General features: G+C 39.7%; 1 protein-coding gene across 3 annotated transcripts in view; it reads right to left on the bottom strand.

The window, feature by feature from the left end:
- Positions 1-26762, bottom strand: part of LOC140533859 (1,5-anhydro-D-fructose reductase-like) — a 32870-nt gene continuing 6108 nt past the window's right edge. For 2 of the 3 annotated variants that reach the window (XM_072654186.1, XM_072654188.1), the window contains 9 exons: positions 26553-26720; positions 22264-22380; positions 17325-17402; positions 15679-15801; positions 10812-10909; positions 9516-9579; positions 6650-6733; positions 3061-3143; positions 1-413 (listed from right to left, as the gene is read on the bottom strand). In XM_072654186.1, coding sequence (XP_072510287.1) covers positions 371-413; positions 3061-3143; positions 6650-6733; positions 9516-9579; positions 10812-10909; positions 15679-15801; positions 17325-17402; positions 22264-22380; positions 26553-26720 — 858 coding nt within the window. In that variant the 3' untranslated portion in view covers positions 1-370. Of the gene's footprint in view, positions 414-3060; positions 3144-6649; positions 6734-7567; positions 7652-9515; positions 9580-10811; positions 10910-15678; positions 15802-17324; positions 17403-22263; positions 22381-26552; positions 26721-26762 lie in introns of all 3 variants that reach the window. The other variant, XR_011977082.1, reaches the window with a different exon arrangement.

The following is a 26762-nucleotide window of genomic DNA, read 5'->3' as shown; positions in this document are numbered from 1 at the left end:
TTTCACTTACCATCACTTTATTAACAGTCATGCATTTCTCCATAGTGAATTAACTAGATAAAGTAAAATTAGGCACCATAGCACACAGGTTGACATTAGTGATCTGTATTCTAAGTCAGTATTCTAAAATCCCTCAATACCCTGTCTTGAGTCCTTAGATAGATAGTACTAGGGACTTTGCAAAACAGGAAAAGTTTGGCCACCCTCAAAATCATCATACTTCCCAATCAAAGCTGCTCCTATTTACATGTTTTTAACCACAAAACACTTTCTAGAACAGGGGTAGTAGAGAAAGTTTTCTAGAGGTCAAGACTGCTGTCTTTGTACTCAGATGGGAAGGGCAGAGCAAGAAGGCCAGTCCAGGCCCTCCTCAGTATTCAGTGTTAAAAGGATAGTCTTTGTGATTTCTAGCACTACAAAAAGAGAGAGAAAAAAAAATGATTACATACAAATTTAACAAACATTTGAACTGAGTAACATGTATTGTTTCTTCTTGTTGGCATGAAGTTAGTCTTAAGCCCATTTAGTGTCTTGCACAGGAGTTGGCAGGAGGTGGGGAGGAGAGCAGGAAGTATAGGACTGGTAATTTCACTGATATAGGGAAACTCCAGGTGAGGAAACCCCCTCTCCCCAGCACCTTGTCTGTAATTTAGAGTCTTAGAAAGCTGCTTAGAGCAGGAGTCCCCTGCCTGTTTCATAAAAATGTTTAATAATGTAAAAAACTTTATTAGTTCAGGCCAAACAAAAATAGACAGGAGGCCAGTTTGGGTCCACAGGCCGTAGTTTTCCTCTCACCATGCCCTCTGCCCCTGCCTCCGCCCCTCAGAGATTAAGTGACTGGTATTTGTCAGAGCCAGGACTTGAACCCAGGTCTTCCTGGCTTTCACATCTTTTCTCTATCCCCTACACCACACTGCCTCTTAAAGCAGTTTAATCAATCCTAATCATTATATGAAAAAAAACCTTTATTAAAACCCTAATTCCATGGGACAGTTTACAAAGCATGGTGTAGATGGTTACAAAGCACCCCTTGGCAAACCTTTGTAGATTATTTAGTAACACTCCTGACCTAAGAAAGAATGTTGCCATTTTCACTGTTGTCATTAATCGGTTCTGCAAAACCACAACATTGATGCTACGGGAGAACTAGTTCCAATAAACACTGCTATAAAATTGTCAATGAGCTGAATAAGGCCACAGCGAAGCATGGTTATAATTTATGACTGATTATTTTGTGAAACTACTTTACTTCTGTGACAATAAAATCTTGTGTGGGGTATGTCTCCAACAGTTAAATATATATATATATGAATAATTTCACCATTATAAAGCCCTTTTAAAAAGTTTACAAGAAAAGGCTAAGAGCAGCATGGCAAATGACAGGTAAAGTACTGCTTTGGAGGCAAGAAGACATGCAAGAGCTGCCTCAAACACCTGCTAGACAAGTGACTCAGACCAAATGACTTAACCTCTCTAGGCAATTCTTCAATATTCATTTATTTATTAAGTCAGAGAATCAGATCCCAGGCCTCCCAACCTGGGATACAGGAGATAATTGTTATTGCATGAAATTCAAAAGTTTTTGGATTAACAAAATTAAGGCAATTAGGATAAGAATGGAAGTGACTAGGAAAAGGCTTTGCAACTATTTCTGATAAGGGTTTGATAGAAAAAAGGCAATACCAGCTATAAAAATGGGAAAAGAATATCAGCAAACATTTCCAAAGAGAAGAATGGCAAACTATGTATGATATAAAAGAACAATCCAAATCACTAATAATAAACAAAATGAAAACTCTGAGGTTTCACCCTCACAGCAAGCAAACTGGCAAAGATGACAAAAAATGGGAAAAATCAATCTTGTAGCGGTGTTAGTAAGACGGTTATAATAATACATAGTATTTAGGGCTGCAAGTTGGTCGAACCTTTCTGTAAAGCAATTTGCAATGATTTGTTTTAAACTGACAGCTGCCATTTGACCCAGACTGGTAACTATCCCTGCTATGACATTTTTTTTCCCGGAATAGGATACTATGGACTACCAGAAGAGCCTAGCCATGCTATCCCCACCACCACCACCCTCCAAGGTATTCCCAAAACCTCAAAGTAGAACCTGAAGGAATATAGATTTGGACTTGTTCTAAAACACTGTAACTTTTCAAATGGATAAGAACTCGTGGTATTTCAACAGCTATAAATACATTTAACCCTACTCCATGCCATATCTACACTGGCAAAGTAAAGTATATTTGCATACAACCTGCTTATACATTTCTGAGATGCATGTTTAGAAAATAGGCTGGAGAGTTTCTGGCAAATAAATGAAGTTCATTAAGTGTTAACTGGGTGTCAGATACTGTGTGAGGTACTGAGGGTATGAAGAAAAAAGGGAGAGAATTTCTGCTCCCATGGAAAAATACAGCACTCTCCACTCTCATAACTCCACTAGAGTGATACAACATGCACAATATATAAAAATAGACATTTAAGGAAAGGGGCATTAACACCTGGAGAAAATTTGAAGGACCTGGCAACTGAACTGAACCTTGAAAGGATCTAGGAGTTCTAAGATACTGAGGTGAGGAGGGAAAGCATCCCAGACATCTACACAGCTTGTGCAATGACAAGGAAGCAAGAGAGAGGCAGATATTACAGGGGAAAATAAACAAAAGTTCACATGTTTAGAAAGCTCAGAGGAAAATTGCCCCTTCTTGGTTAAGAAGCAATAGTGCAAAGAATGCTTCTATCTTTGTAAAATGAAAAACTTGGGCAGGAAATGACCCATGTCTAATCCCTAGTATTTGACTGAAAATGGAAATGAACTTGGAGTAAGCAGTAGCATGCAAAATTTCAATGAATTACTTTGCCTGACATCAGACATTTAGGATGTAGGGTAAAAGCTGTCATCTTTGAAGTATTTCAAAGCTGTTTCTCAACTGAAATGGCTTTTGTGGTAGCAATGAAACAGTTAATATCCTCCTCCCTGCTACAAGCAATCATGTCCAGTGATTATCATTAGCAAAACATGCACAAAGCAGAAGGAAGGAGAGCTAAAGTTACCTTGGAAATTCAGCCAATCGAAGATTTTTATTCAGGCTACGGAGGGTATCCATGTCTTCTTTTGTTAGTTCAAAATCAAACACCTAGAACCATAGAACATCATAAAATTTATTGCTGAAAAAAGACCTTAGATATAATCTATGAAGAGGAAGCATGGTGTGGTGGACAGACGAAGTGAGGAAACCTAGGTTGGAATTTTGCCTCAAACACCAACTGTGTAACCTTAGGTAAGTCACTCTCTGAGCCTCAGTAACCTCTCTATTTAATGCAGAAAATAATAGTTATCTTGCCACTGGACTTTTATGACTTTGGATGCAAAAATTAACCTGATGACTTTGTGCCACTGTGCCTCACTTAAATCAAATTTATGCTTAACGTGGGACATCACCCTTGATGTTAAATGGTCCTCTTCAAAACAGTACATTTCTCAAAGGCTTATTATGAAGATACAATGAGATCATGAATGTAAAGGATTTTATAAACCTTAAAGCAGTAAAGCAATAATCATCATCCAAATCACCACCACCACATGGTCCAGACTCCTCATTTTTAAAATGATGGGAGACACAGAGAGACTAAGTGATTTACCAAAGGTAAGTAAGGTAGTAAGCATCAGAGCTAAGATGTCGTCAAGTCTTTTGACTTCAAATATAGGACTTTTTGATTATGCTACATATTTCTAAGAGAGGATTTAAATCCAGGAAATGGAAAACTAGTTACAAAGATTTATGAGGTTACAGACGTTTATTAGGTTAGATTATAATGAATACAAATTTATGGTAGCAGTTCAAAGTAAAATAATTCAGAAAACTAGTTCATTCCCAATCTGGTGACTCCTCTCAGAAATAACTCCAAAATACTACATATCTAGGTACTCAGAAGCTTACTTTTATCCTGTTCTATTGCCTTATAAAATTTTATGAAAAATAACAATCTGTTTTTAGTTGTTGCAATTTATGACAAGGATGATGAGTTCTGACCTAAATTGACCCAACCCAACCAAACATTCTATTTCAAACAGGATAGAAAAATATTTCTAAGAAGAATTATCTTGAATTTTTGCCTTTCACAATAATGACTGATATCCGAACACTGATCACAAGTAAGGAGAAGTTCCCCAAAATCACCATTACATAACCAGTGTCCTAAGAGAATTTAAACATAGCTGCTATTTTGTCTGAGGCAGTAAGTCACATAATAGGCTGAAGTTTGCAGAATTTAGCTGTGAGGTGAAACTTTGGCTCAGGTTAGTGACAGCAGAATTTCTGGCTCAACTTGACACTATCTAGGCAGTTTCTGCTCTGTTTTCAAAATTCTGGCTTGAGACATTAGCTTTAGCTCCAGTATTTGCTGATCAGTTTATTAATTTACCTGATGTGTATCTTCCCCTTTTGCTATCCATTACCTTCTCTATATAAAATTCCTAATATATCCAGCCTGATTTGTCCTATGTAAGACTTATAGAAATGTTATTCATTTCTCAATTGGTTTTTGTGTATCATGAGACTCTGCTCTGAGTATATAATGAACCAGTTACTAAAATATCTCTGAATGTTGACAAATATGATTGGCAACAGTGCTTATCAGTGAATTCCTGGGTATTTTTATATCCCCCGTATTTGGATACAATTTCTCATTAAAATCTGAAGATATCAAAAATGCAAATAAAAGTCTACAAAGTATAGATTGAGAAATTCTGTCTCCGGGACTTGGAGTCTCAGCCAGTGTCACAAAGGTCCCAGGCTGAATTCTGCCTGTCGGAGTCCTTTCAGACTATCCTAACTACTCTAAAAGCTGAAATATTTTATAATGATCAAATTCTCTGAATTGGGAGAAGAGGAATGATGAGGGTAGGTTAGTGGAAAGTGACAGATATGAGAGAAAAAAAGCATCAATAATACATTTTTCAATGCCCAGAAGAAAAGAAAATGGTAAGCATGTCAGTTTTGTTACTACCTCGTTAAATTTCATATACTTCTTTGGAAGTAAAATATGTATAAAGTTCAATTTCTTGCTTTTGTTATTGTTCAGTCATTTCCAATTCCTTGTGACCTCATTTGGGGTTTTCTTGGGAAGGATACTGGAGTAGTTTGCCTTTTCTTTCTCCAGCGCATTTTACAGAAAAGAAGCTGAGGCAAGCATGGTGAGGTGCTTTGCCCAGGGTCACACAGCTACTAAGTGTCTAAGTCCACATTTGAACTCAGGAAGATAAGTCTTCTGACTCCAGACCTGTCACTCTAACCACTTCACCAACACTAGGTGCCTCCTTATACCTCTCTCTCAAACGGGAGAAACAGGGAAGGAAATAAGCATTTATATAACACCTACTACATTCCAGGCATAGTGGTAAACACTTCATAAATTTTATCATATGGTCTTTTCACTAGCTTTGATTTAGCCTAGGAGAGGGGGTTGGCCCCTAGAAGTTGTTAAACCCTGTTAGTGAGTTAGCAGCCTGGAGAAAAAAGAAACTCCTCCCTGTAAAAAATCTCTCTCCTACTTTAGGGGTGTGGGGGTGAGGAAGGAAAGGCATCCAGGCCTAGGCTTCCATTGATTTAGGGAACTCCTGGACAGGGAGTTCTTCTACTCATGCTGATCAGCCAACTGTTCTACAGTTTATAGTCTTAGGGCTCTCTAAAGTTAAGTGACTTGCCCATGGTCACAAGCACATACATACTATGTGTCAAAGGAACTGAACCAGAGCTTTCTGACAACAATTTGGTTCTCTAGGCACTTAAGCTAGGCCAATTTCTATCTTTCAGGTACAGTCTGTCAATTAGATATTCATTTGGGTTAAGAAATTCTTTTTTTTTAATCCAATAATCCATTGACCTTGTTAAATTTATCAGTTGTTCTCATTCTTACTTTAACCACATAATGTCTCAGTTCTTAATACCTAGTTACTAAATAGCTCTGACATCCAGAAAGAAAAAGAATTTTGAATGGAGAATAAAAAGGAGTAAATTAATACCAGAGGCCTGAAAGGAGTTCAGCAGGAAGCAATGGAGGGAGGTAGGAATGTGCCAAAAACAAAGGTCTGAGACCAAAGAAAGGGCAGCAACAAACTCCCAAACTAAGGGGTAAATTCATCATGTTGGCCTAGAGCTACTCTATATATTCTACTGTATCTAATGAATATCTGCAGCCTCCCAGACATAACTGACCTCACCTGACTTGGCTACCCCAGTACTCAGACTGTTTCTCCAACTTCTCTTATATCTTGACCTTGGTCACTCCAAATTTCTTACAATAATGTAACAAACACAACATCACAGGGTCACAGACTGAAATGGAAGGAAATTGAGAGATTATCTCTAGTTCAAACCTTTCATTTTCACAGGTGAAGAATCAGGCCTGGAGGAGTGAAGTGACTTGTTCAGGGTCATACTAGTAGGAAAAAGCAGAGCCAGGATATGAATGCAGCTCTCCTGACTACAAATCTAGTGCCTGTCCACTCTATCCTCCTATCTCTGCTTTCCTGAGCCTGAAGAAACCTCAGGAGACTGCAGAAAGACAATTCCCTTCACACCTGTGACCTGATGACTGGTGAACCTTTGGCCCAGTCATCCACCAACCAGCAAGTACATACCTGGAAGTTCTCTTTTATTCGACTTGTTGTGACAGACTTAGGGATTACCACCACATTTCTCTGAATGTGAAATCGGATCAAAATCTGTGAAAAAGACCCACATGGAGATTGTGTGGAGTCAGCTAATTATAGTTTTTTCCTGACAAAGAGTATAACTGTGGCTACTTTAATACCTCCCCACCCCCAAAATAATCATTGTAATAGGTAGTTCTTATGATATCATCACCAAAGTCTGAAATTAATCAACCAGATTCTGCCACCATGTCACATGAGGAAGGTCAGTGAGCCTCAGCACTCTAGTAACTATGACAGTAGAAAAAAATGAATTTCAATAATGAATTGTCTTCCAATACACTCTTGTTTATGACATTAAATACTATAGGGGTTTAATTACACTATAGGGATTACTTTATTGGGGAATGTTACGATGACTCTTGTTCCAGTTTTTAGGGAAGGGGTAAAACAAGAAAGTGTTCATGGAACTGGTAACACTATGGATTTTGTGAATTACTGAACATTTATATGGACCAGCAGCAGCAGCTTCATTATCATTGTTACAATCAAGTCTGTTTAATAACTTCCTCATTCTGTAAGGAAATAAATACTCATCCTTTGGAGAAGTTAACATCTAGCAGCAGGAACTTTTAGTGTGCAGAGGGAACTTAGGATAATTGACTACAGTGCTAGGGAATTGTATGTTTCTCTCTTCTGAAGCCTGGTTTCAGGCTCAGGGCCAAAGAGTCTTTCAAACTCTCTGTGACTTGACTCCAAACTGCCTTTCTAACTTCATCTCATATGACTTACCATCTTCTACATACTTCATTCTCTAATCAAATTAGACTAGTTACCATCACATGAAAACATCTCATCCTTTGCGCTTTGATTCATATCATTTCCTATACCTAAAAGGCCACTTACATTTACAATAAATTTGAGTCACTCTTCAAGATTTAGCACAAATAGCCCCATTTGGATCATGCAGGGCAGGGTAACGAGGGCAATCTATGGAAGAAAGGAATATGATGGACTCAGTATCTGTGAGGCCTTTTGGCAACATCCAGTGTAGGGCCAAATGGAAACATTTAGGGTTACCTGAATCATTCTATTTTATAGTATTTAATATCATAAAATATCAGATCTCCAAAAGGGTAAAAGATACTTCTTCTCTCATTAAACCACCTCCCTTTACCTCAATCCTGTGTTACCTGTGAGGAGGGCAAGTGGCACCTGAGGAGGGCAAATGCAGCTTAGACTAGACTACAGAGAGCTGAACAACTTCAGCATGCCTGTCACTACAGCTATTCCTGATTCTGGCAGTGCTGTAGAAGGGTGAATGGTATGGGACTGGCAATCTTGCCAACACTTTTTTCTCCATTCCTGTGGCTGAGATTAGTCAGGAACCTTTTATTTTCACCTAGATAGGAATCTGATATACCTTTATCGTCCCCCTCAAGGGCTACCTGAACTCTCCTTCCTATTTTTATTCACATTATGCCTGACAGAGACCTGAAAGAAGACTCCCTTCCTGTAGTGATGCACTAATTTACACCACTGCATTATTTGCATGTTAACTGGGTCTTACATCAGATGGTGGCCAATACATGAAGGACAAGGGTAAGAATCAACCTTAAGAAAATCCACTCAGTCAAGTTTTAGGGAATACAGTGGATAAGGAAAGCCCAGAGGATTCCAGGCACTATTCAGAATAAATTATTACTCTGGCTTCCCCATGATCTAAGAAGGAAGCCCAGAGATTTACTGGACTCTAGGTTTTAACAAAACATTCATTCCCCATCTGGGTATCCTGATGATTCTCATTTATGAATTCATCTGTAAGTATATCTCTTTCAATTGGGATACATAACAGCCCTGAAATACCAAAAGGAGCCTGTCCAACAGTCTCCATCCTTAGGCTCTTAGGACCTTGAAAAGCCCATGACTATAAAGACTTGCCATCAGTCACTACATGGACCAGACAGAGACTTGAGACAGTCTTTCAGAAGGGGGATTTCTGGCTTTTATTCTCCTCCACATTTTTGTTCTATTTTGTTTTCCCCTTTTCCCTCTTAGTAATGCCTGTCTATCTAGCAAAGGACTGTCTAGCAAAAAATAAGCATTTAAATGGTAGAATATCCTCTAAAAGATTCCTTAGAATATCCTCTAAAAGACTTTGCCACTAATGGGTATTACATGATAGGGCCAGCATTTCTCTAATGCAATTTCTTTTCATTTACAACATAAGAAAGTTTTGCCTAAAATAAAACAAAGCTACCTCCAAGGCTTAACTAGTTTTATCTTGCCTAATGTAGTTTCCTTTCTCCCCACCCCTCTTCTTTCAGTTAAGCTGTCCCAGGACCTGATTGCTCCCAGCTTCCTGATCATGTATAGGCATAAAAAATCCCAGTCACATGGAGCCCAAGCCTCTCAGATATGGTGAGTGTCCAAGACTACATAAGTCACTCTGATGACCTGCCAATCATACACATTTCCAATAAGGAGACAAGGGGCACTTTATCCAGAGCACCTATCACTGTATATTTGTTCCATATACTTGCTGCTTTAGGACAAAGTAAACTTCCTTTTGTAAATATCCAATAATTCATAAATTTTCAATAATTCATTTCATCCCAACTGAACCTGAACTAAGTAATTGCTAATATTAGAGTTATACCTCCAACACACGTATGTCTTATTTTTTCTAACATATTCTAAGATACCTGAAAGCAGGGAGAAATTGGGTCTTATTTAATTTTGACTCTCCTACAAGTCTAGTAGAGTGTATATTCCATGGAAGGCACTCAATAAACATTTCTTAAATTTGTTGAATGTCATCCAGCAAGTATGGGGGAACTTTCCATTCCTCTACCTGAGCTTCAGATTTCTTGTACTTCTCAGCAATCTTCTTAATAATGGGTTCATTGAAGACATCACTAGAGAGAGGGAACACAAGAGAGTTAAACAGAAGACAATACCCAGAACAGCCCTGCTCTTCCCCATCACCATTCTCTGGACTCCTGCAGTAGGAGACCTTTCCACATGTCTCCCTGCATCCATATTCTCCAGGAGAAGGGATAGATTGGAGAAAATCTATCCAAACGGCTGCCAAGTCAGTTTTATTAAAACAAAGGCCCAGCATTGTCACTCCCTCACACAAAGAGCTTCGGTGGCCTCAGGATACAAACTCTTTGTGTCTTATGTTTAAAGTCTTCACAATCTGGCTCCTACCTTTCTAAGCTGATCACTCATTACCCTATTCCACACACTGTACGTTCTCACCACATTGGCCTGCTTGTCCTAGGTACATAATAACCTGTTGGGGGTGTAAGCTCAGTTCCATGTGGACAGTCTCGGGCAGGTAAAGGTGAGGACTTCTAAACCTTAGAGTTCTCATGAGGCCCCCCAGGGAACAGCAGGAAATTGAGGTGTGAGACCAGGCTATCTCGTGCATTTCCGCCTCTTCCCGTGGGAAACATGCTGGGAGAGAGCATCCCCGCCCTCGAGATTGGCCCGGGGTCTGAGCACACCTATTGTTCTCTAACAGGCACGGTATTCAGGTGTAAACTATGCGGCCAGAGAGTTTAAGTAGGGTCAGGAAAGCCTGAAGGCGCTCTTAGCGCTGAGGGGCCCTTAGAGGACAGAAGGCCCCTCTTCCCTCTCTCCTTCCTCTTCCCTCTCCCTTCTCCCACTTCCACTTCCATTCTCTTACTGTAAGATCTTTGCCTCCTTGGGAGATTCCTCTCTCCTCAGGAAGAATTCCCCCTGCACATGTAACCAAGACCCTGAATAAAGCCTAACCCTTGTTCGACTCTGGAAAGTCTCTTCTCTCATACGTTTATCCGGTTTGGCCAACCGAAGACCTGCGATAGGTAAGGTAAGACTCAGGTAGCCCTTAGGCCTCTAAGCCTAACAATAACCCATCTCTCACCTTTTGGCTTTTGTACAGATTATCCTCCAGATCTGGTCTGTACTCTTCACCTGCAGCCTGTGTAACGTCTAGTTCCCTTCAAAGCTCAGCTCCTGGGTCACCTCCTACACAAGGGCACTCCTGATCATCCTGATTTCTTCACATATAATTTATATTTCCTCAGGTATGTACATGTTATTTCCTTCAACAGACTGATTGCTCCCTGGTGGCAGAAATGAACTAACAAATCAGACTTACCTCGTGCCACCAAGTGGGCGATAGGCTGTCACAGAGATACCTTTTGAATGGCAATAGTTGATCAGCTTCTCCTGAGTGAGGAATGGGTGGCTCTCTATCTAGAATCAGACGCACAACTTGTATCAAAAGAGAAGTCACAAAGATAATATTCTTGGGTGGGTCTGATTATTTTAAAGAATTATATCTTATTTTTATACATACTTTTTGTTTTTAACATATTTATTTCTGAATATATACCTCGCCCCAATCTCTGGCAAAGGGTTTAAAAAAGTGGGGGGGGGAAGTGGTTCAAAATAACTGACCAAAACATTGACTGTGTCTGATAGAAGATACAATATTTCACACTCTTAATCTCATAATTATTTCTGCAATGAAAAGAGGCAGGTACATCTTCTCACCTCTTCCTTGAGACCAGGCTTTATCATTATAGTTCAAGAACATCTAGTTTAATTTTTTTCTTTCTCTTTACATTGTTGCAATTGTATATATTATTCTTACTCTGCCCTGTTATCAGTACCTTAAATCTTACAAGCATGTCTCAATGTGTTATATTTATCATTTCTTACAATGAAGTAATATTCCATTACATCCATGCATCAGATTTGTTTAGTCATTTGTCCCATTAATGTTCATCTGCTTTGTTCTCTACTTCTTTGCTAGCACACAAAGTCCTACCATGAATACTTTGGAGTATATTGGACTCATTCTGCAACTGAACTACTTGATATAGATGCCTAGTGGTGGGAGCTCTGAATCCAAGTATGCAGACATTTTCATCACTTCTTTTTTTAGTATAATTCAAATTCCTTTCCAGAAAGATTGGGCCAATTCACAACTCCACTAACAGTATATTTCCCTCTTTCTGAAGCTTTTGCCAGCATTGCCTATTTTTATCTTTTGATGATGGTTAAGTTAGCTAGGATTCTCTACCTACTCAAGGATACAACCAGTCAGACCATTCTTTCTGGAGTCTGACAATATGGGATGAGCACAAACCATCTCCTACCTCCTAACTAGGTTTCCAGATTTGCCCAAAGGCCCAATAGGGCCACGCTCTCCTTTCGGCATCATTAGACCAGACAGGACACACCATTTCCAGTCTCATCAAATAAACTTCCAAACAGGACCTATCACCTGCCCCCTTCTTACTTGCCTTCTTACAAACTGAGGGCCACAATAACACCAGGATTATTTATACAAATTGTACTTCCTGGATGAAAACACACTACTTCCTTCTTATGACTGCTTCAAAGTGGGCTACCAGACACCTCCATGGAAAGAGAGACAGCAGGTCTGGCAGAAGAGAACTGCACCACAGCCTTAGAGGAGCAGACTTGAATCTTCTTAGCACCTGTCTTTATCAGCATACCTCACTTATTCTCTGCCTGGTGGTTATTCAGCTGGTGTCAGTCACGTCTGACTCTTCATGTCCCCATTTGGGGTTTTCTTGGCAAGGTTTATTCTGCCTGAATTCATTCCCAAATGGCTGATACTGAACCCCTGGCTACCAAAAAACAAATCCTCCTTCCTAACTCTAGCTGTCCTCTCCCTCTTTCTCATTCATCATAATCCTATGGCCTACAAAGCCCCACTCCAGATCCACCATCCCTTTCCAACGGAGCCTCCAAAATGCCTGCTGCAGAATTAACACCTTCTCATCTCATGTCACTTCCTTTCTACTTCTTTCTTATGGCATTCACTGAGACCTGGCTCTTTGTTGATGACATTGCATCTCTGACAAATCTTTCCAGTACTTGGTTGCGCTTTATTTCAAACTCCATCATGGTCATGGTAGGAGTCAGAATACTCCTTGTTCCCCATAGTCACTTCCACTCTCCCTCTATAACCCTCCCTCAGTCACCTATACTTTGAAGTTTGTGCAACTCAAACTTATAACCAATTCTACCTGATATCTACCAGCATCTCCCTCCTTTCTTAATGAGTTCAGTGCCTGGCTCACAGTCTTCCTTGCTACCTCAATTTCTGCCTTCATTCCAAGGGACTTCAAGGAAATGTTGGTGTTTCTTTAAATAGCCTAACTTTCCACGTCCTCAATCTACTCAACTGCCATGACCTACTCCTCCACCTTACCTCAATTACACACACACTGGGATGGTCATACCCAGTCTCCCACTTCCATATTAAAAAACTCTGAATTTCCTTTATCACATCGTAATCTTTTTCTCTTTCTGTCTTCTCTGTGCCTTATTCCTAAAACTATTCATCCTGACAATAATCTTTAATCCTCCCATCCCTCAGTCCCATTTTAACCCATCATTCTTGCTCTAGCTACACTCTCTCTCCTTCCCAATCTTGACCTCTTGTTGAAAGCCTTGGCACCTTGTCCTATTTCCAATCATGTCTTATAAGACTCCCACTCTATATACTCTCATCTTCTACCTCCTTCAGTTTTTCTCACATGAGACTGAAAGATATCAAAATTTGTGCTAGTTTATCTCTACTGGGACCTCACTGCAGCAAGACCATCCCATTCCTCTTCTTTGGTTGATTCCTTAGCCCTCTTACCACTCTAGTCTCTAATGATCGGACTAGTTTAATCTCATCTAGGCTCTAATGAGGCCCATGACCAATCCCTTGACATATATCCTTTATTCCATCCCCTCCTATTTTCCCTCGATTACTCCCACACTCCTCCACTCTCTAATTATCAATCTTTCCCTATTTATTGGTGCCTTTCCTAATGCCTCCCTGTTCATTTAAAAAAAAAACTCTTTGGATCTTACCATGCCTTTCACAATTGTCCTATAAGCACATCTTTTCTCAGCAAAACTTGAAAATGCCATTGACAATCAAAGCTTCCACACTGTTTAATTCTTCAACCTTCTGTAGTCTAGCTTCTGATCTCATCATTCAACTGAAACTGCTTTCTCCCAAGTTATCAGTGATCTCTTAACTGCCAAATCCAATGGTGTCTTCTCCCTCCTCATCCTTCTTGACCCTTTTGCAATCTTTGCCACTATGGATTACACTCTTCTCCTGGATTCCTTTTTCCACTCAGTGTATTCAGGATATTGCTTTCTCCTGATTCTCCTCCTATGTGTCAGTCTGATCACGCCTTCTCAGTCCCTTCTGAAGGATTTTCATCCATGCCATACCCACTAATTGTACCCACCCTCGTACCCCCTACCCCAGGCCCTGTTCTTTCTCTTTCTATATTTTTTTCACTTGGTGACTTTACCAGTTTCCATGGATTAAATTATTATTTCTATGCAGATGGTATCTAGATATATTTATTCAGCCTTAGTCTCTCCTGAACTACAATCCCACTTCCTTTCCTCCCTACTGGACTTCTGAATGAAATATCCCAGAGACTTCTCAAACTCAATATGTGTGAAACAAAACATCCTCCTAAAGCCATTCCTCTTCTTAATTTTTCCATTCTTCCAGTCACCCAAGTTAGCAACTTCAGTATCATCCTCGACTCTCATTTTCCCTCAGCCTACATACATGTCATGGAAATTTAGGGCAAAGTTTTGGTAGATGGCATGTAGCAACACTAGGATTAATAACCACTAGATTTATTAATACTCATGGCCAAGCCCACCATAGTAGTGTATGAAGAGATGAAAAGCAATTTTGGCAGGGATAGAGATGTATGCAGCCTCCTTCAGGCACTATTCCATGTGACAGCATGCAAAGTGATGGTCTGGACCCACAATAGGATACGCATTAACAACAGCTGAAGACACAGAGTTGTTGATATCCCTAGTTGACATAGATTTGCAGACAAAAATTAGTAGCTGTCGTATCACCAGTGGGGCCATGGGTTTAGGGAACACGGACCAGTAGCATAAGGCGACCTCTAAAAATTAACAAAAAAGGTCTATTCAAAATGAGAGAAGTAAAATTATAATTGTGACTCATTAGCAAGTTAGAGGGAGTCTTTCAGAAGCTAGTTCTAATTAGAACTGGGTACAGTGAAAGCCCTAAGCGTACTGGCATTGTGTAACAGGAGCCAGACCTGGGAAAGTGGGGTCACAGACTCCTCTGGCTATTCCAGATATGATCTGTTGCCAAATTTTCTCATTTCTGACTCAACAACATCTCTCATATATGTTCTCTTCTCTCCACTTGTACTCACACAGTCACCATCCCAATTCAGGCCTTCACTACCATTTCCTTGACAATTGCAGTAGTCTTTTAATAAGACTCCCTGCCTCACATCTCCACACTACAATCTATCTTCCTTACTGATGTCAAAGTGATTTTCTGAAAGCACAGGTGTGACTACATCACCCCTCTCTAAATTCCTATAGAACCCTATCACCTCTAGGATCAAATCTCTGTCTAGCATTTACGGCTCATCACAACCTGGCTCCTTCCTATCTTTCTAGTTTTTTCACATAATACTTCTTCCCATGCATTCTCTCCAGTCATACTGGCCTGGCTGCTGATCCTCACAGAGGATACTCCAGTCCCCATTTCCATGTTTTTGCACTGGCTCTTCCCCATGCCGAGATATAATTCTGAGCTAGTACAGGTTGTTTCATCCACTGTATTTGTATCTCCAGCGCATTCATGGCACGTGGTACATGCTTAATAAATACTTGCTAATGATTGGTAATCATATGTGGTAACCCTTTTTTGAAATATAGACTGTAGCTCACAACCAAACCAGAGAATTTCTGTTTGGTGGGAATATGATGTCACAGGATGCAAATAGCAAGAGGAAGTCTCAGCTGACTTCAGGTAAGCTAACCTTGGAAACAGATTTTTGTTTATCTGCCTGTTAATGTAACCAACAGTTTATCATGGGCAACTAGAGAAGGTTAATTCTAGTGGAGGATTAAAACTACAAAGACATTTGCATCTACTGACAAATTTTCTAACTCTTTTATAAACTCACCTGGTTGTTTGTTGGCTTGTATCGTAAATCAGGCTTGTTTAAAAGCCTCTCAATTTGTTTATGGTTGAAATTTGAAACCCCTATAGTTTTCACCAGTCCCTCACTCAACAGATCCTCCATAGCCTGCAGGAAAACAGAGAGTACATTTAGCAGACAGAAGGAAGGGAGGGAGGAAGAAAGGATGGGAGGAAAGAAGGGAGCAAGGGAGAAAGAATGGAAGGAAGGAAGGAAGGAAGGGAGGAAGGAAGGAAGGGAGGAAGGAAGGAAGGGAGTGAGGAAGGAAGGAGGATTAAGTGTTTACTATGTGTCAAGCACTGCACTAAATACTTTACAAATATTATCTCATTTGATTTCCATATCAATCCCAAGAAATAGATGCTAAATCCATCACTTTATGAGGTTGCCACTGTGCCCCAATCTCCCTCTTAGGAATAGTACTTACCAGAGCAGACCGAGGAGTAGTTAATCCTCTCCATTTTACACAGTTTTCCCATGGGGCAGAGCTCTATAAACTACTATATATCATGACCCCTTCCCTTGCTTCCTATCTATCCACCCTGGACATCTTGCCATCTGCCCTGCCATACATCTCTTCCCATTCCCACCCCCTTCCTGAGTTCAAAACCTGTATCTTCCATTGTGTGGTATGGACAAATCACTTTACCTCCCCAGACTTCAACTGACCTATCTGTAAATAAATGGCTTAAATTATACCATTATTAAGATTCTTCGAAGATATAATGTTCTTTAAGTCTATAGAAAAGGCTTGGTTCATTGTGTAAAGCAGCCATGTGGTACATGGACTCTTAGGCATTGCCAAGATCTTCCTTAGGACATCCAAGAGGTCAAAACTATTTTCATAAAAGTACTAAGATATTACTTGCCAATTAAAATATTCCTCACATTTCCAACTACATATCTTTGTGAGGTTGGATTTTCTTCATATATTTCCAACCAAAACAAAAATAATGCAACAGATTGAATGTAGAAGTTAGGTATGAGCATACAGCTTTTTTCTATTAAGTTAAAAATTAAAGAGATGTGCAAAAATATGTAAAATAAGGCCATTCTTTTAACATTTTTGTTTTAAAATATAGTTGTTTTTCTTAAAAATATACTACTTAAGATGTTATAGATTTATTCTTATAATTTTAATGTATTAATAAATAAATTTTAATTTCTAATAAGTCAAATATTAATACATATAACTCACTAAATGAAAGTTCTTCAGGTCCTCAATAACTTTTAGAATGTGTAAGGGTCTTGAGACCAAAAAGTGTGAGAACTGTTGGTCTAAAAGAACACTAAAGACTAAGAGATCTTGGTTTATTAATCACCTTCCAGTTTACCCTTCCTTGAACTGATGGCTCACAGCAGTTGGGGATTGGGGCATGGAGGAAGCAGGGGACAGGTTGGGATATAGATTAGAGGAGAATTCAGTCTCCTTCCTAATTAGTAGCATATAGGAATATTTCCAAGATTCTGGATTTTTCAGCAAAGTATTCTTTATACTTCATATGGCAAAATTTATATTTCAAGCTGACAGCTCCAGTTTGTGAAAAGAAAACCACTCAGTGAAGATCCCACATCCTCCTAAACCAAAGGCAAGATGCAAGCAGTCTTCATCTATGACAGGCTGGGCTCACCTCCCATGTGTCCAAGTAGTCTGTTTCACTGGCAATATTCATCCCATTCTGGTCTGTTGGTAAGTCATCATCACCTGCCTGTAAAGATAAAGAAATTAGTTTAGCAGAGCTCGCTTTTTATTGTTCTTATCATGTAGAACAAGAGTTCAATCTCCTCCACTTTCAACATCAAATCAGTTGCCAGGACCCATAAATTCTCCCTCTAAAATCTCATCTGCATCAGTACCTTTCTTTCTTTTCCAACAGTCATCATCATAGTTAAGAACTTTGTTACTTCATACCTCTTAGCTAGTTTCCTTTCCTCTAGCCCCCCACTCTTCCAATCTATCATTTCTTTAAAAATTACTGAAATTTCGTTTCATATATCAATATAACTACCCCAATAAAATCATCTTTTAACACAAAGAACACCAGTCAAGCAGAATAAACTATCACAAAAGCTGCATCAGATAATATGCACATAACGTTTTTTGTCTGTGCTTCAAAAGTAGGACAAGTATGTCATTATCATTCCTCTACAGCCAAGTTCTTCCAGTCAATCCACTGGCAAATTAATTTTTCTTATGCAAAGAGTCTGATCATCAAATTGGCTCTAGAGTGAGAAATTTTTTTTGCAAGACCATCCCTCTTTTGCATACTTCCAACTGTTAGGAAGTTTTTTCCTTATATTAGTCCAAAATGTTTCTTTCCACAGCTTCCATACATTTCTTCTCGTTGTCCCATAGAGCCAATAGAATGAACTGATAAGGTCACCAAGTGGGAAGAGTATAGAGAGAAAAAATGAGGGCACAACAGAGTCTTTATGTAACTTACAGTTAGGGGATATGATATAGATGATGTTGCAGCAAAGGAGACTGAAAAGAAATGGTCAGAAAGGTAGAAAGCAAACGAGGAGAATCCTATAACATAAAAACCAGCAATAAAACCAAAATAGTTTGGTTGTGAAGGGGAGTAGAACATCAGGCAAAAGTCAGAGGTGATGGTAGGGTCTAGTCAAGGATTCTTAAAGATGGTTAGACCTGGACATGTTTGCAGGCAGCAAGGAAAAAACCAGTAAATAGTGAGAGATTAAACATGAGAGCAATAAGAGATGATTGAGAAGGAAATATGCTGAGAAGACAAGAGGGAAGACAAGGCTGGAATCAAGGACACCTATGCAACAGATGGCTTTGGTTTTTTATTTTAAATAATTTATTTATTTTTAGTTTTCAACATTCACTTCTACAAGATTTTGAGTTCCAAATTTTCTCCACATCTCTCCCCTCCACCCACCCCAAGACAGCATACATTCTGTTTACCACTTTCCCCAATCTTCCCTCCCTTCTATCATACCCCTCCTTTCTCTTATCCCCTTCCCCTCTCTTTTCATGTAGGGCAAGATAGATTTCTATACCCCACTGCCTATATGTCTTATTTTCCAGTTGCATGTAAAAACAATTTTTAACATTTGTTTTTAAAACTGTGAGTTCCAACTACTCTCTCTTCCTCCCTTCCCACCCATTCCCACTGAGAAGAGAAGCAATTCAATATAGGTTATACATGTGTAGTTATGTAAAACACTTCCATAACATATTGTGGAAAACTAATTATATCTCCCTCCATCCTATCCTGCTCCCCATTTATTCTATTCTCTCTTTTGACCCTATTCCTCCTCAAAAGTGTTTACTTCTAATTAACCCCTCCTCCTATTTGCTAGATCTTGTATTATCCTGATTGTATTTACATAATATTCCAATTGTTTCTTTCTGGCTGCTTGCAATATTTTCTCCTTGAGCTGGGAGCATTGGAATTTGCCTACAATATTCCTAGGAGTTTTTCATTTGGGATCTCTTTTAGGAAATGCTCAGTGTATTCTTTCAATATCTATTTTACCCTGTGGTTCTACAATATCAAGGCAGTTTTCCTTGAAAATTTTTTGAAAGATGATGTCTAGGCTCTTTTTTTTTGATCATGGCTTTCAAGTAGTCTGATAATTTTTAAATTGTCTCCCTGGATCTATTTTCCAGGTCAGTTGTTTTTCCAATGAGAGTTTTCACTTTGTCTGCTATTTTTTCATTCCTTTGGCTTTGTTTTATAATTTCTTGATTTTTTTTATAAAATCATTAGCTTCTATCTGCTCCCTTCTAATCTTTAAGGAATTATTTTCTTCAGTGAGCTTTTGGACCTCCTTTTCCATCTGGCCAATTCTGCTTTTTAGGGCATTCTTCTCACTGGCTTTTTGGATTTCTTTTACCATTTGGATTGGGGCAGCTAGGTGGTGCAGTGGATAGAGCACCAGTACAGGAGTCAGGAGGACCTGAGTTGAAATCTCACCTCAGACATGACACTCACTAGCTGTGTGACTTTGGGCAAGTCACTTAACCCCAACTGCCTCATCCTGGGTCATCTCCAGTCATCCTGATGAATATCTGGTCACTGGATTCAGATGACTCTGGGGGAGAAGTGAGGTTGGTGACCTGCACAGCCCTCCCTCACTCAAAACAAAGTCAAGTGCAAGTCATGTCATTATTTCTCCAATGGCATGGTCTTCTGCAACAAAGGATGAAACACACTGCTATTTGGATTAGTCTATTTTTTTAAGTGTTACTTTCTTCAGCATTTTTTGGGGTCTCCTTTAGCAAACAGCTTACTCATTTTTCATGATTTTCATGCATCACTCTCATTTCTCTTTCCAATTTTTGCTCTACTTCTCTTATTTGATTTTCAAAATTCTTTTTGAACTTTTCCATGACCTGAGACTAATTGATGTTTTTCATGGAGGCTTTGGATGTAGGAGCTTTGACTTTGTTGTCTTCTTCTATTTGTTTACTTTGGTCTTCCTTGTCACCAAAGTAAGATTCTATGGTCTGATTTTTTTTCTGGTTTTTTTCTCATTTTCCCAGCTATTTACTTGATTTTTGAGCTTTGCATCAAGGTAGTTCTCTGCTTCCAGTGGGGGTGGAGGGTGTATCGTCAGCTACTCAATCCCCCCACAATCTGCCAGCCTAGAGCTTCAGAAATAGTCACTACCACTGCCACTGCCCCTGCTACTGTTGGCAAGGGCTCCTCCTCCATGCGTTCCTCCACCCCACCTGTTACCCTGGGGCTAGGGTCTAACTACTCTACTCTCTCACACAGGTCCCCATGTTTTTTCCACTGACCTTCCAATTTGTCCTTGGCATCTTTAAGTCTGGAAACCACCACAGGTGCCTGAGATTTAGTCTCCCCAAGGATTACTTAGGTCCCATATGTGCCACTGTTGCCCACACTGGCCTGCACTCTGCTCCCAGCACAATGTGATTCATACTCCCTGGCAATCTTTCAGGCTGTGTTGCACTGGAGATTTGCTTCACTCTGTCATTCTGTGAATTCTGCAGCTCCAGAATTTGTTTAGAGCCATTTTTTTACAGGTATTTGGCCAAGTTTGGGGGGACAGCACTAGCAAGTCCCTGCTGTTACTCCGCCATCTTGGTTCCGCCCCCCACATACGTAACAGCAGCAGATGGTTTTGTTGAGAAGAAAAGTTGACTCAACTTCAGAGAGTGGAGTAAAGGAAGAAAGAGCAGGAGATGATGTCAAGTGGTATGAGGCAAGGTCCTCAACTGAGATCAGCTGAGGGGGAAATATAACTATTTAGGGGAGAAAAGAAAAGGTCTGGAATAAGCTCAGTAGGAAATGGGAAAAAGAATAAATTAGGGAGTAGTGTAAAACTGTCACATATTGAAGGTATTCAGTCATATCTGACTCTTCATGAGCCCATTTGAGGTTTTCTTGGCAAAGATATTGGAGTGGTTTTGACATTTTCTTCTCTAGTTCATTTCACAGATGAGAAACTGAGGCAAAGAGGTTAAGCTCAAATAACATAAATTTGTAATGAGCCAGTCAGCTCAGGTGTGTTGTGTTACTACTTCCTTCAGACTTGTTCAGCAGAAAGTAGGAGCAGAGAAGGAGGATGGGAGTAAAACAAAATTGGGTTTGGTAAGATAAAAGTGGCAACATAATTTTCTATATGAATGTTGGAGGTCATAGATTTTATTGCTGACCCTTTTCTTGGCTTTTGCTTCCAATGAATTTCTGGGAGTCTCTCTTACTCTTCTTCCTGAATTCTAGCTAATTTCTGTGGTTGGCAGATAGATAGGTAAATGGTTTTATTGTTCCTTTTCTATTAAATTTATAAGACTACAAGCTATTCAGTATTCAGGGACTGATAATGACTTTGTGATTCACATTGGGCTATTATTTCCAATAGCAGCCACCTGAGATTCTGCCCCAACAACCTCAGGATGTGTTTCAAAGCTCTAGATGTGATACCACAAAAGAAACAAAGCAGGAAAAGTAAATAAGCAGTCAGAGAAATTGGCTGTAGCACCAGTTGCTATTCCCAGGAGGGATGGTATTTCTACTTCCTAATATTGGTTTCTAACCATATAAGCTCTAAGAAGAATCTAAACTTTAGACAGACTTTTGATAGGAATGGGTATCTTAAAGGATGAAAATTATAGAATGTTATTAGCGGAAGAGATTTTTAGCATCTAATCTAAACCTCACCCTTCCTCACCTGAGGAAACAGAGACACAGAGATTAAAAGATTTGTATGAAAGCACACAGCTAATTGGTGACCAAACTGGGAATAAAAACCTCAGGTATTCCCACTTAATTTAGTTCAACAAATATGTATTTAGTACCCGCTATATATAACAGTATTCTAGGTGCTAGGAATATAAAGACAAAAAAATGCCACGGAATTAAAGAACATACCTTCTATAAGAGAATTCAAACAAATAAAGAAACAATAGGTAATTTAAAAAGGAGGAAAACACTAACAAAAGACAAGATTTCACTGCCTCTTCTGAAATACACTCCAAGATTGCAAACCTGAGTACTACTCCCCTCCCCATCCCATGTTTAGGAGTAAGAAAGAGACTAAGTCTGAATGACAAATTTAATTACCACGCTGTACCTTAAAGCCCATAGGCCAATGCATAAGGTAAAGGTCCAAGTAGTCCAACTGCAGGTCCTTCAGGCTATTTTGGCAAGCTCGTTTCACAAGGTCCTTCTCGTGGAAGGTATTCCAGAGCTATAAAAAGCGATAATAAAAATACCATTTTACAACCATGCTAACTAAGAATTATCTGAATATGGCTCTCCTAATCAAAGGTGAGATAGGTTATCTGAGACAACAAGGTTCATAATACAAAGAGATCAAAGCAAGTTAATAAACAAATGGGAGAAAGATAAAACTAATACTCAAAATACAACAGTGATGTCAGGGTCAAAGAGACAAAAGAGGCAAGTCTGACCAATACTCATACAAAAGAGTTTTTAAAATGTGCATATACAACAAGTCTGATTTTACAAGGAGGTACATCTCTAACTTGCTCAATATCGTGATTCAGTTAGTCAAACAAGTATTTATTAAATGTCTACTGTGTACCATCCACTATTAGGGGCTGGATTCAAAGAAAAAAATGAAACAGTTCATACCCATGAGGAACTTGAATTCTATTGGAGAACATCGATATGAACACATAGAGATATTTATTTATATGTATTTATATATACACATGCATCTATGTACATATATATGTATGTGTGTGCATATATATGTATATATATGTGTATATACTAGGAATATATATAAACCACTGGAGTGGTCTGCCATTTTCTTCTCCACCGCATTTTACAGATGAGGAAACTGAGGCAAACAGGGTTAAAATGACTTGCCCAGGGTCACATAGCTACTAAGTGTCTGAAGCCAGATTTGAACTGAGAGACAGTAAGAAAGCTAATAACACACTGCATAAAGGGGAGTAATGTATAAAAGACTAGAAAATAGGTTGTAAAGAGCTTTCAATACCCAACAGAGGAGAGAAAGTCATATCTCCTGCAAGAATCCTTTCCCAGTCCTCCTTCATCTTAGGACTATGAAGGGAATTATGATTTTCAAATTATCCAATATGCTACATGTAATGAACATGCTAATAATTTATATTTATCAGAATTGCCTCTTCTGGTTTGTGAGTCAGAAGCTCATAATGCAGGTTGAAATGATCATTCAAACCTTTGACAATGCTCTGACAATCACTGCATTCTAGTGCCTATTTACCTTAAGTGAAGCAAATCAAAGACTGTAGAAACTGTTCCCATCACAGAACTCTGGTCCCATCACCCACCAAGTAATGACCCCCAAGGACCTGAAACAATACTGTTCCCACAGGACTACAGAACACCTTGTGCTTGTCCTGGGAAACCCCTCAGGCCCTGGAAATAGTTGTTTGTGATGCACCTTCCCCCATCCTTTCTATTAGAGACACACTTGACACTAATAAGGTGTCAAGGAAAATTTATTGCAGCAGAGTTCAGAGGAATTGTGTGTGTGTTCATCCTTCATTGCCGAAGGAGACCATGCCATCATAGAAATAATGACATGACTTGCACTTGACTTTGTTTTGAGTGAGGGAGGACTGTCTGTGCAGGCCACCAGCCTCACTTCTCCAGAGCCATCTGAATCTAGTGACCAGATATTCATCAGGATGACTGGAGACGACCCAGGATGAGGCAATTGGGGTTAAGTCACTTGCCCAGGGTCACACAGCTAGTGAGTGTCAAGTGTCTGAGGTGAGATTTGAACTCAGGTCCTCTTGACTCCTGCACTGGTGCTCTATCCACTACACCACCTAGCTGCCCCTTCAGAGGAACTGAATGCCTTGGCCAAGGTGAGCTCAACTTCTCCTTTCAGGAAGGAAGAGCACTCAATACAGAAGTGAAATGAGCTATGTACCATCAGTTCAGGACAGATCCTCCCACCAGGAGACAGATTGGTCCATTCTCCATTAGATCACCATCTTCTCTACATGTCTCCTACATATCTCCTTGATATGTTTCCTCCCCCCCAACATATGAATTGTGCCTAATTTTGTGCTATCTCTGCCCACTGGGCAGAGAAGTTGATATGCAAGTAGCTTATTAAGTAAGCACAAAGAAGGAAATCTTTCTCCCAGTTATTCCCGGTCACATTCCCCTACCAGTTCAGGCTGGTTCCAGGCTTGGAACCCTTCATCAAAAACATTGTGGTCTTCTGAAGGCCACTGTCTCTTGATTGGTTGGACCCACCTGCAGTCTGCTAACTTTCTTATTATCTGACATTCTTAATGACTTTAGCAAATAGCGACTCTGTGGAAACTTAATTCTTTGTCTCTAACATTTCCCACTAGTGATTTATGTATATGATCTCTGCCCTTACTACACCAACGTGGAATTCTGATCAGGAGAGTTCCTGATTTGCAAATCTGTTCCTCATAATGAAACGACTTATTAAATAGTTCCTTGATTACTGGTACTTTGTCTCTGGCCTGCTCTGTTTCATCAGCAGATTTTCAGGAGAAGGGACTAGGTGCCACTGGACCTTTTTCCAGATTCCCAACTCACCTGTGTGATAGGTTTAATGCCATTTATGGCCCGGGTCTTTGAGCAAGACTGCTTTTCTTTGTGATGAATGTTCCAGAGCTCCTTTTCTTGATCGGGATCACTCTGGAAAGGGCTGGTATTTTTTATTTTCTGGCACACAAATTGGTTTTGTGTGTGTCTTTTAGCCAGGTTAAAGGCATAAGGGCAGAAAATGGAGTCAAATAACTTCCTTAATCAATCTGATGGCATTAGGGAGCACCACGTGTTGGATGAAGGCAACTGATAGGGCAAAGGCAACTTCTAATGATAGGCTGAAAGGCTTAGCCATATTCCTTGAGACTTAAATTAAAATCAAATAAACCATCAAGTCTCATTCTAAAATACATAAAAAGGCAATGAACTTGAGGTTAGCTCTGCACTTGCTGCAAGTTAGTGGGGGGAGATGGTAATTTCTCTTCCTCACTTCAGTTTCCCTTCCCTACTTCTACCTTGTAGCAGGAACATACATATATGGCTGTAGGAGATATGTGCTTGAGAGGGGAATTCAAAAACATTGTTTCCTGAACCCCAGCCTTTTGTAGAGAGAAGTTCAAGGAGGGAGGTTGGCCTCTACAGCAAGAATACTGCTGCTCAGGAGATGGCAGGCCACATAGCCAAGATGCTGAGGAAGCTTCCTACTGCTCCTCTGGTAAAGGTGCTGGTTCTGTAGGAAAGCACCTGATAATGCCTTAGCCAAGGATGTCAGCTGAGCCTGAAGCTGGAGGCTGTAGAGAGTATAGACTAACTAGTGAAGGGATATGCTCTACAGAAATCAGGCTTAATGAGTCCAGCTGAGCAACAAGTCCAGACTATTCATCTCACCCAATGAAGACTAGTGTGGGGATATCATAAAAAGACATCGGGGGTCTTTCAGTATTAGACCTATAAGTTACCCATCTATACATATTCCTCAAGTGTGATTCCCTCCATGCTGATCTGTTGGTGGGAAGTGAACCACAGTTTATTTGGGGGGCATGAATGAATAAGCATTTATCATATACCAAACACTGTGCTAAATGCTGGAGATATAAGCATAAAAAATAAGACATTCCCTGTCCTCAAGGGGCTGAACTCTAATTGTGGAAACAACACATGTAATCAGGGGGATGGTGTATTTACAGGCAAACAGTAAAGCCCAGACAACTCCAGAATGCAGTGGTAGGGCAGATGGCAATGCTTGGAAAGTTTATTGTTTAGTTTGTGACTCCTTGTTCATCCAAGTGTTGAGTACAATTATGCCTTCTCACTCAGCTGCCCCAATGGGTGTGGAAAAACTGAGAGCTGATTGGGAAAGGACAAAGGGAAGGGAAGAGGAATGTCTTATTACAAGTCTTCTTAACAGGGTGTTCTATCATATGCCTTTTTCTTGAGCTGGCTCTCATCTGACTGACTTTTGAAAGGTCAGGGAGAACTTATGAGCTATAGTTTGGGGAGTGTGGCTTTCAATGAAGAACCTAAGGTAAACAACACACAAGAATTTTCTCCATGATTTTTCACTTTTAGGACATTGAATAAGTAATATGGTTGATAACCATCACTGGCAAGTCATATTTCCAATTTTCATAAAAATTTCTAGACAGCTTTTCTCAATTTACATTAGTCTTGCCCTAATTTCTTTTAGTGCTTAAGTCTTTGGTTATGTTACTTTGCATGGTGTTAGGCCAGTGAAACACATTGAAAAGAAGTCCCTGAGCAACAAACATGATCGATCAATCTATATATCCTTCTGAACTCTAAAACATCCTTCTGCCAGTTCTATCAGCTGTGAGTCCAGGAGTTATTTTCCCAGCAGAGAAGACATACCTTGGAGACAATGAAAAGGTCTTCCCGCTTCACAATGCCTTCCTTGATCTTTTGCTGGATCCCTTCTCCCACCTCCTTTTCATTGTGATACAAAAAGGCACAGTCAAAGTGGCGGTAACCCAGGTCTATGGCAGCCTTTACTGCTTCAGTCACTTGATTTGGAGAAGACTGCAGCATGAGAAAAATAAAAATAATTCCACTGTATTCATG

The sequence above is a fragment of the Notamacropus eugenii genome, chromosome 3 (assembly GCF_028372415.1).
Source record: "Notamacropus eugenii isolate mMacEug1 chromosome 3, mMacEug1.pri_v2, whole genome shotgun sequence".
NCBI lineage: Eukaryota > Metazoa > Chordata > Mammalia > Diprotodontia > Macropodidae > Notamacropus > Notamacropus eugenii.
Note: the sequence above shows the minus strand (reverse complement) of the source record. Positions and strands in the feature narration are given on the sequence as shown.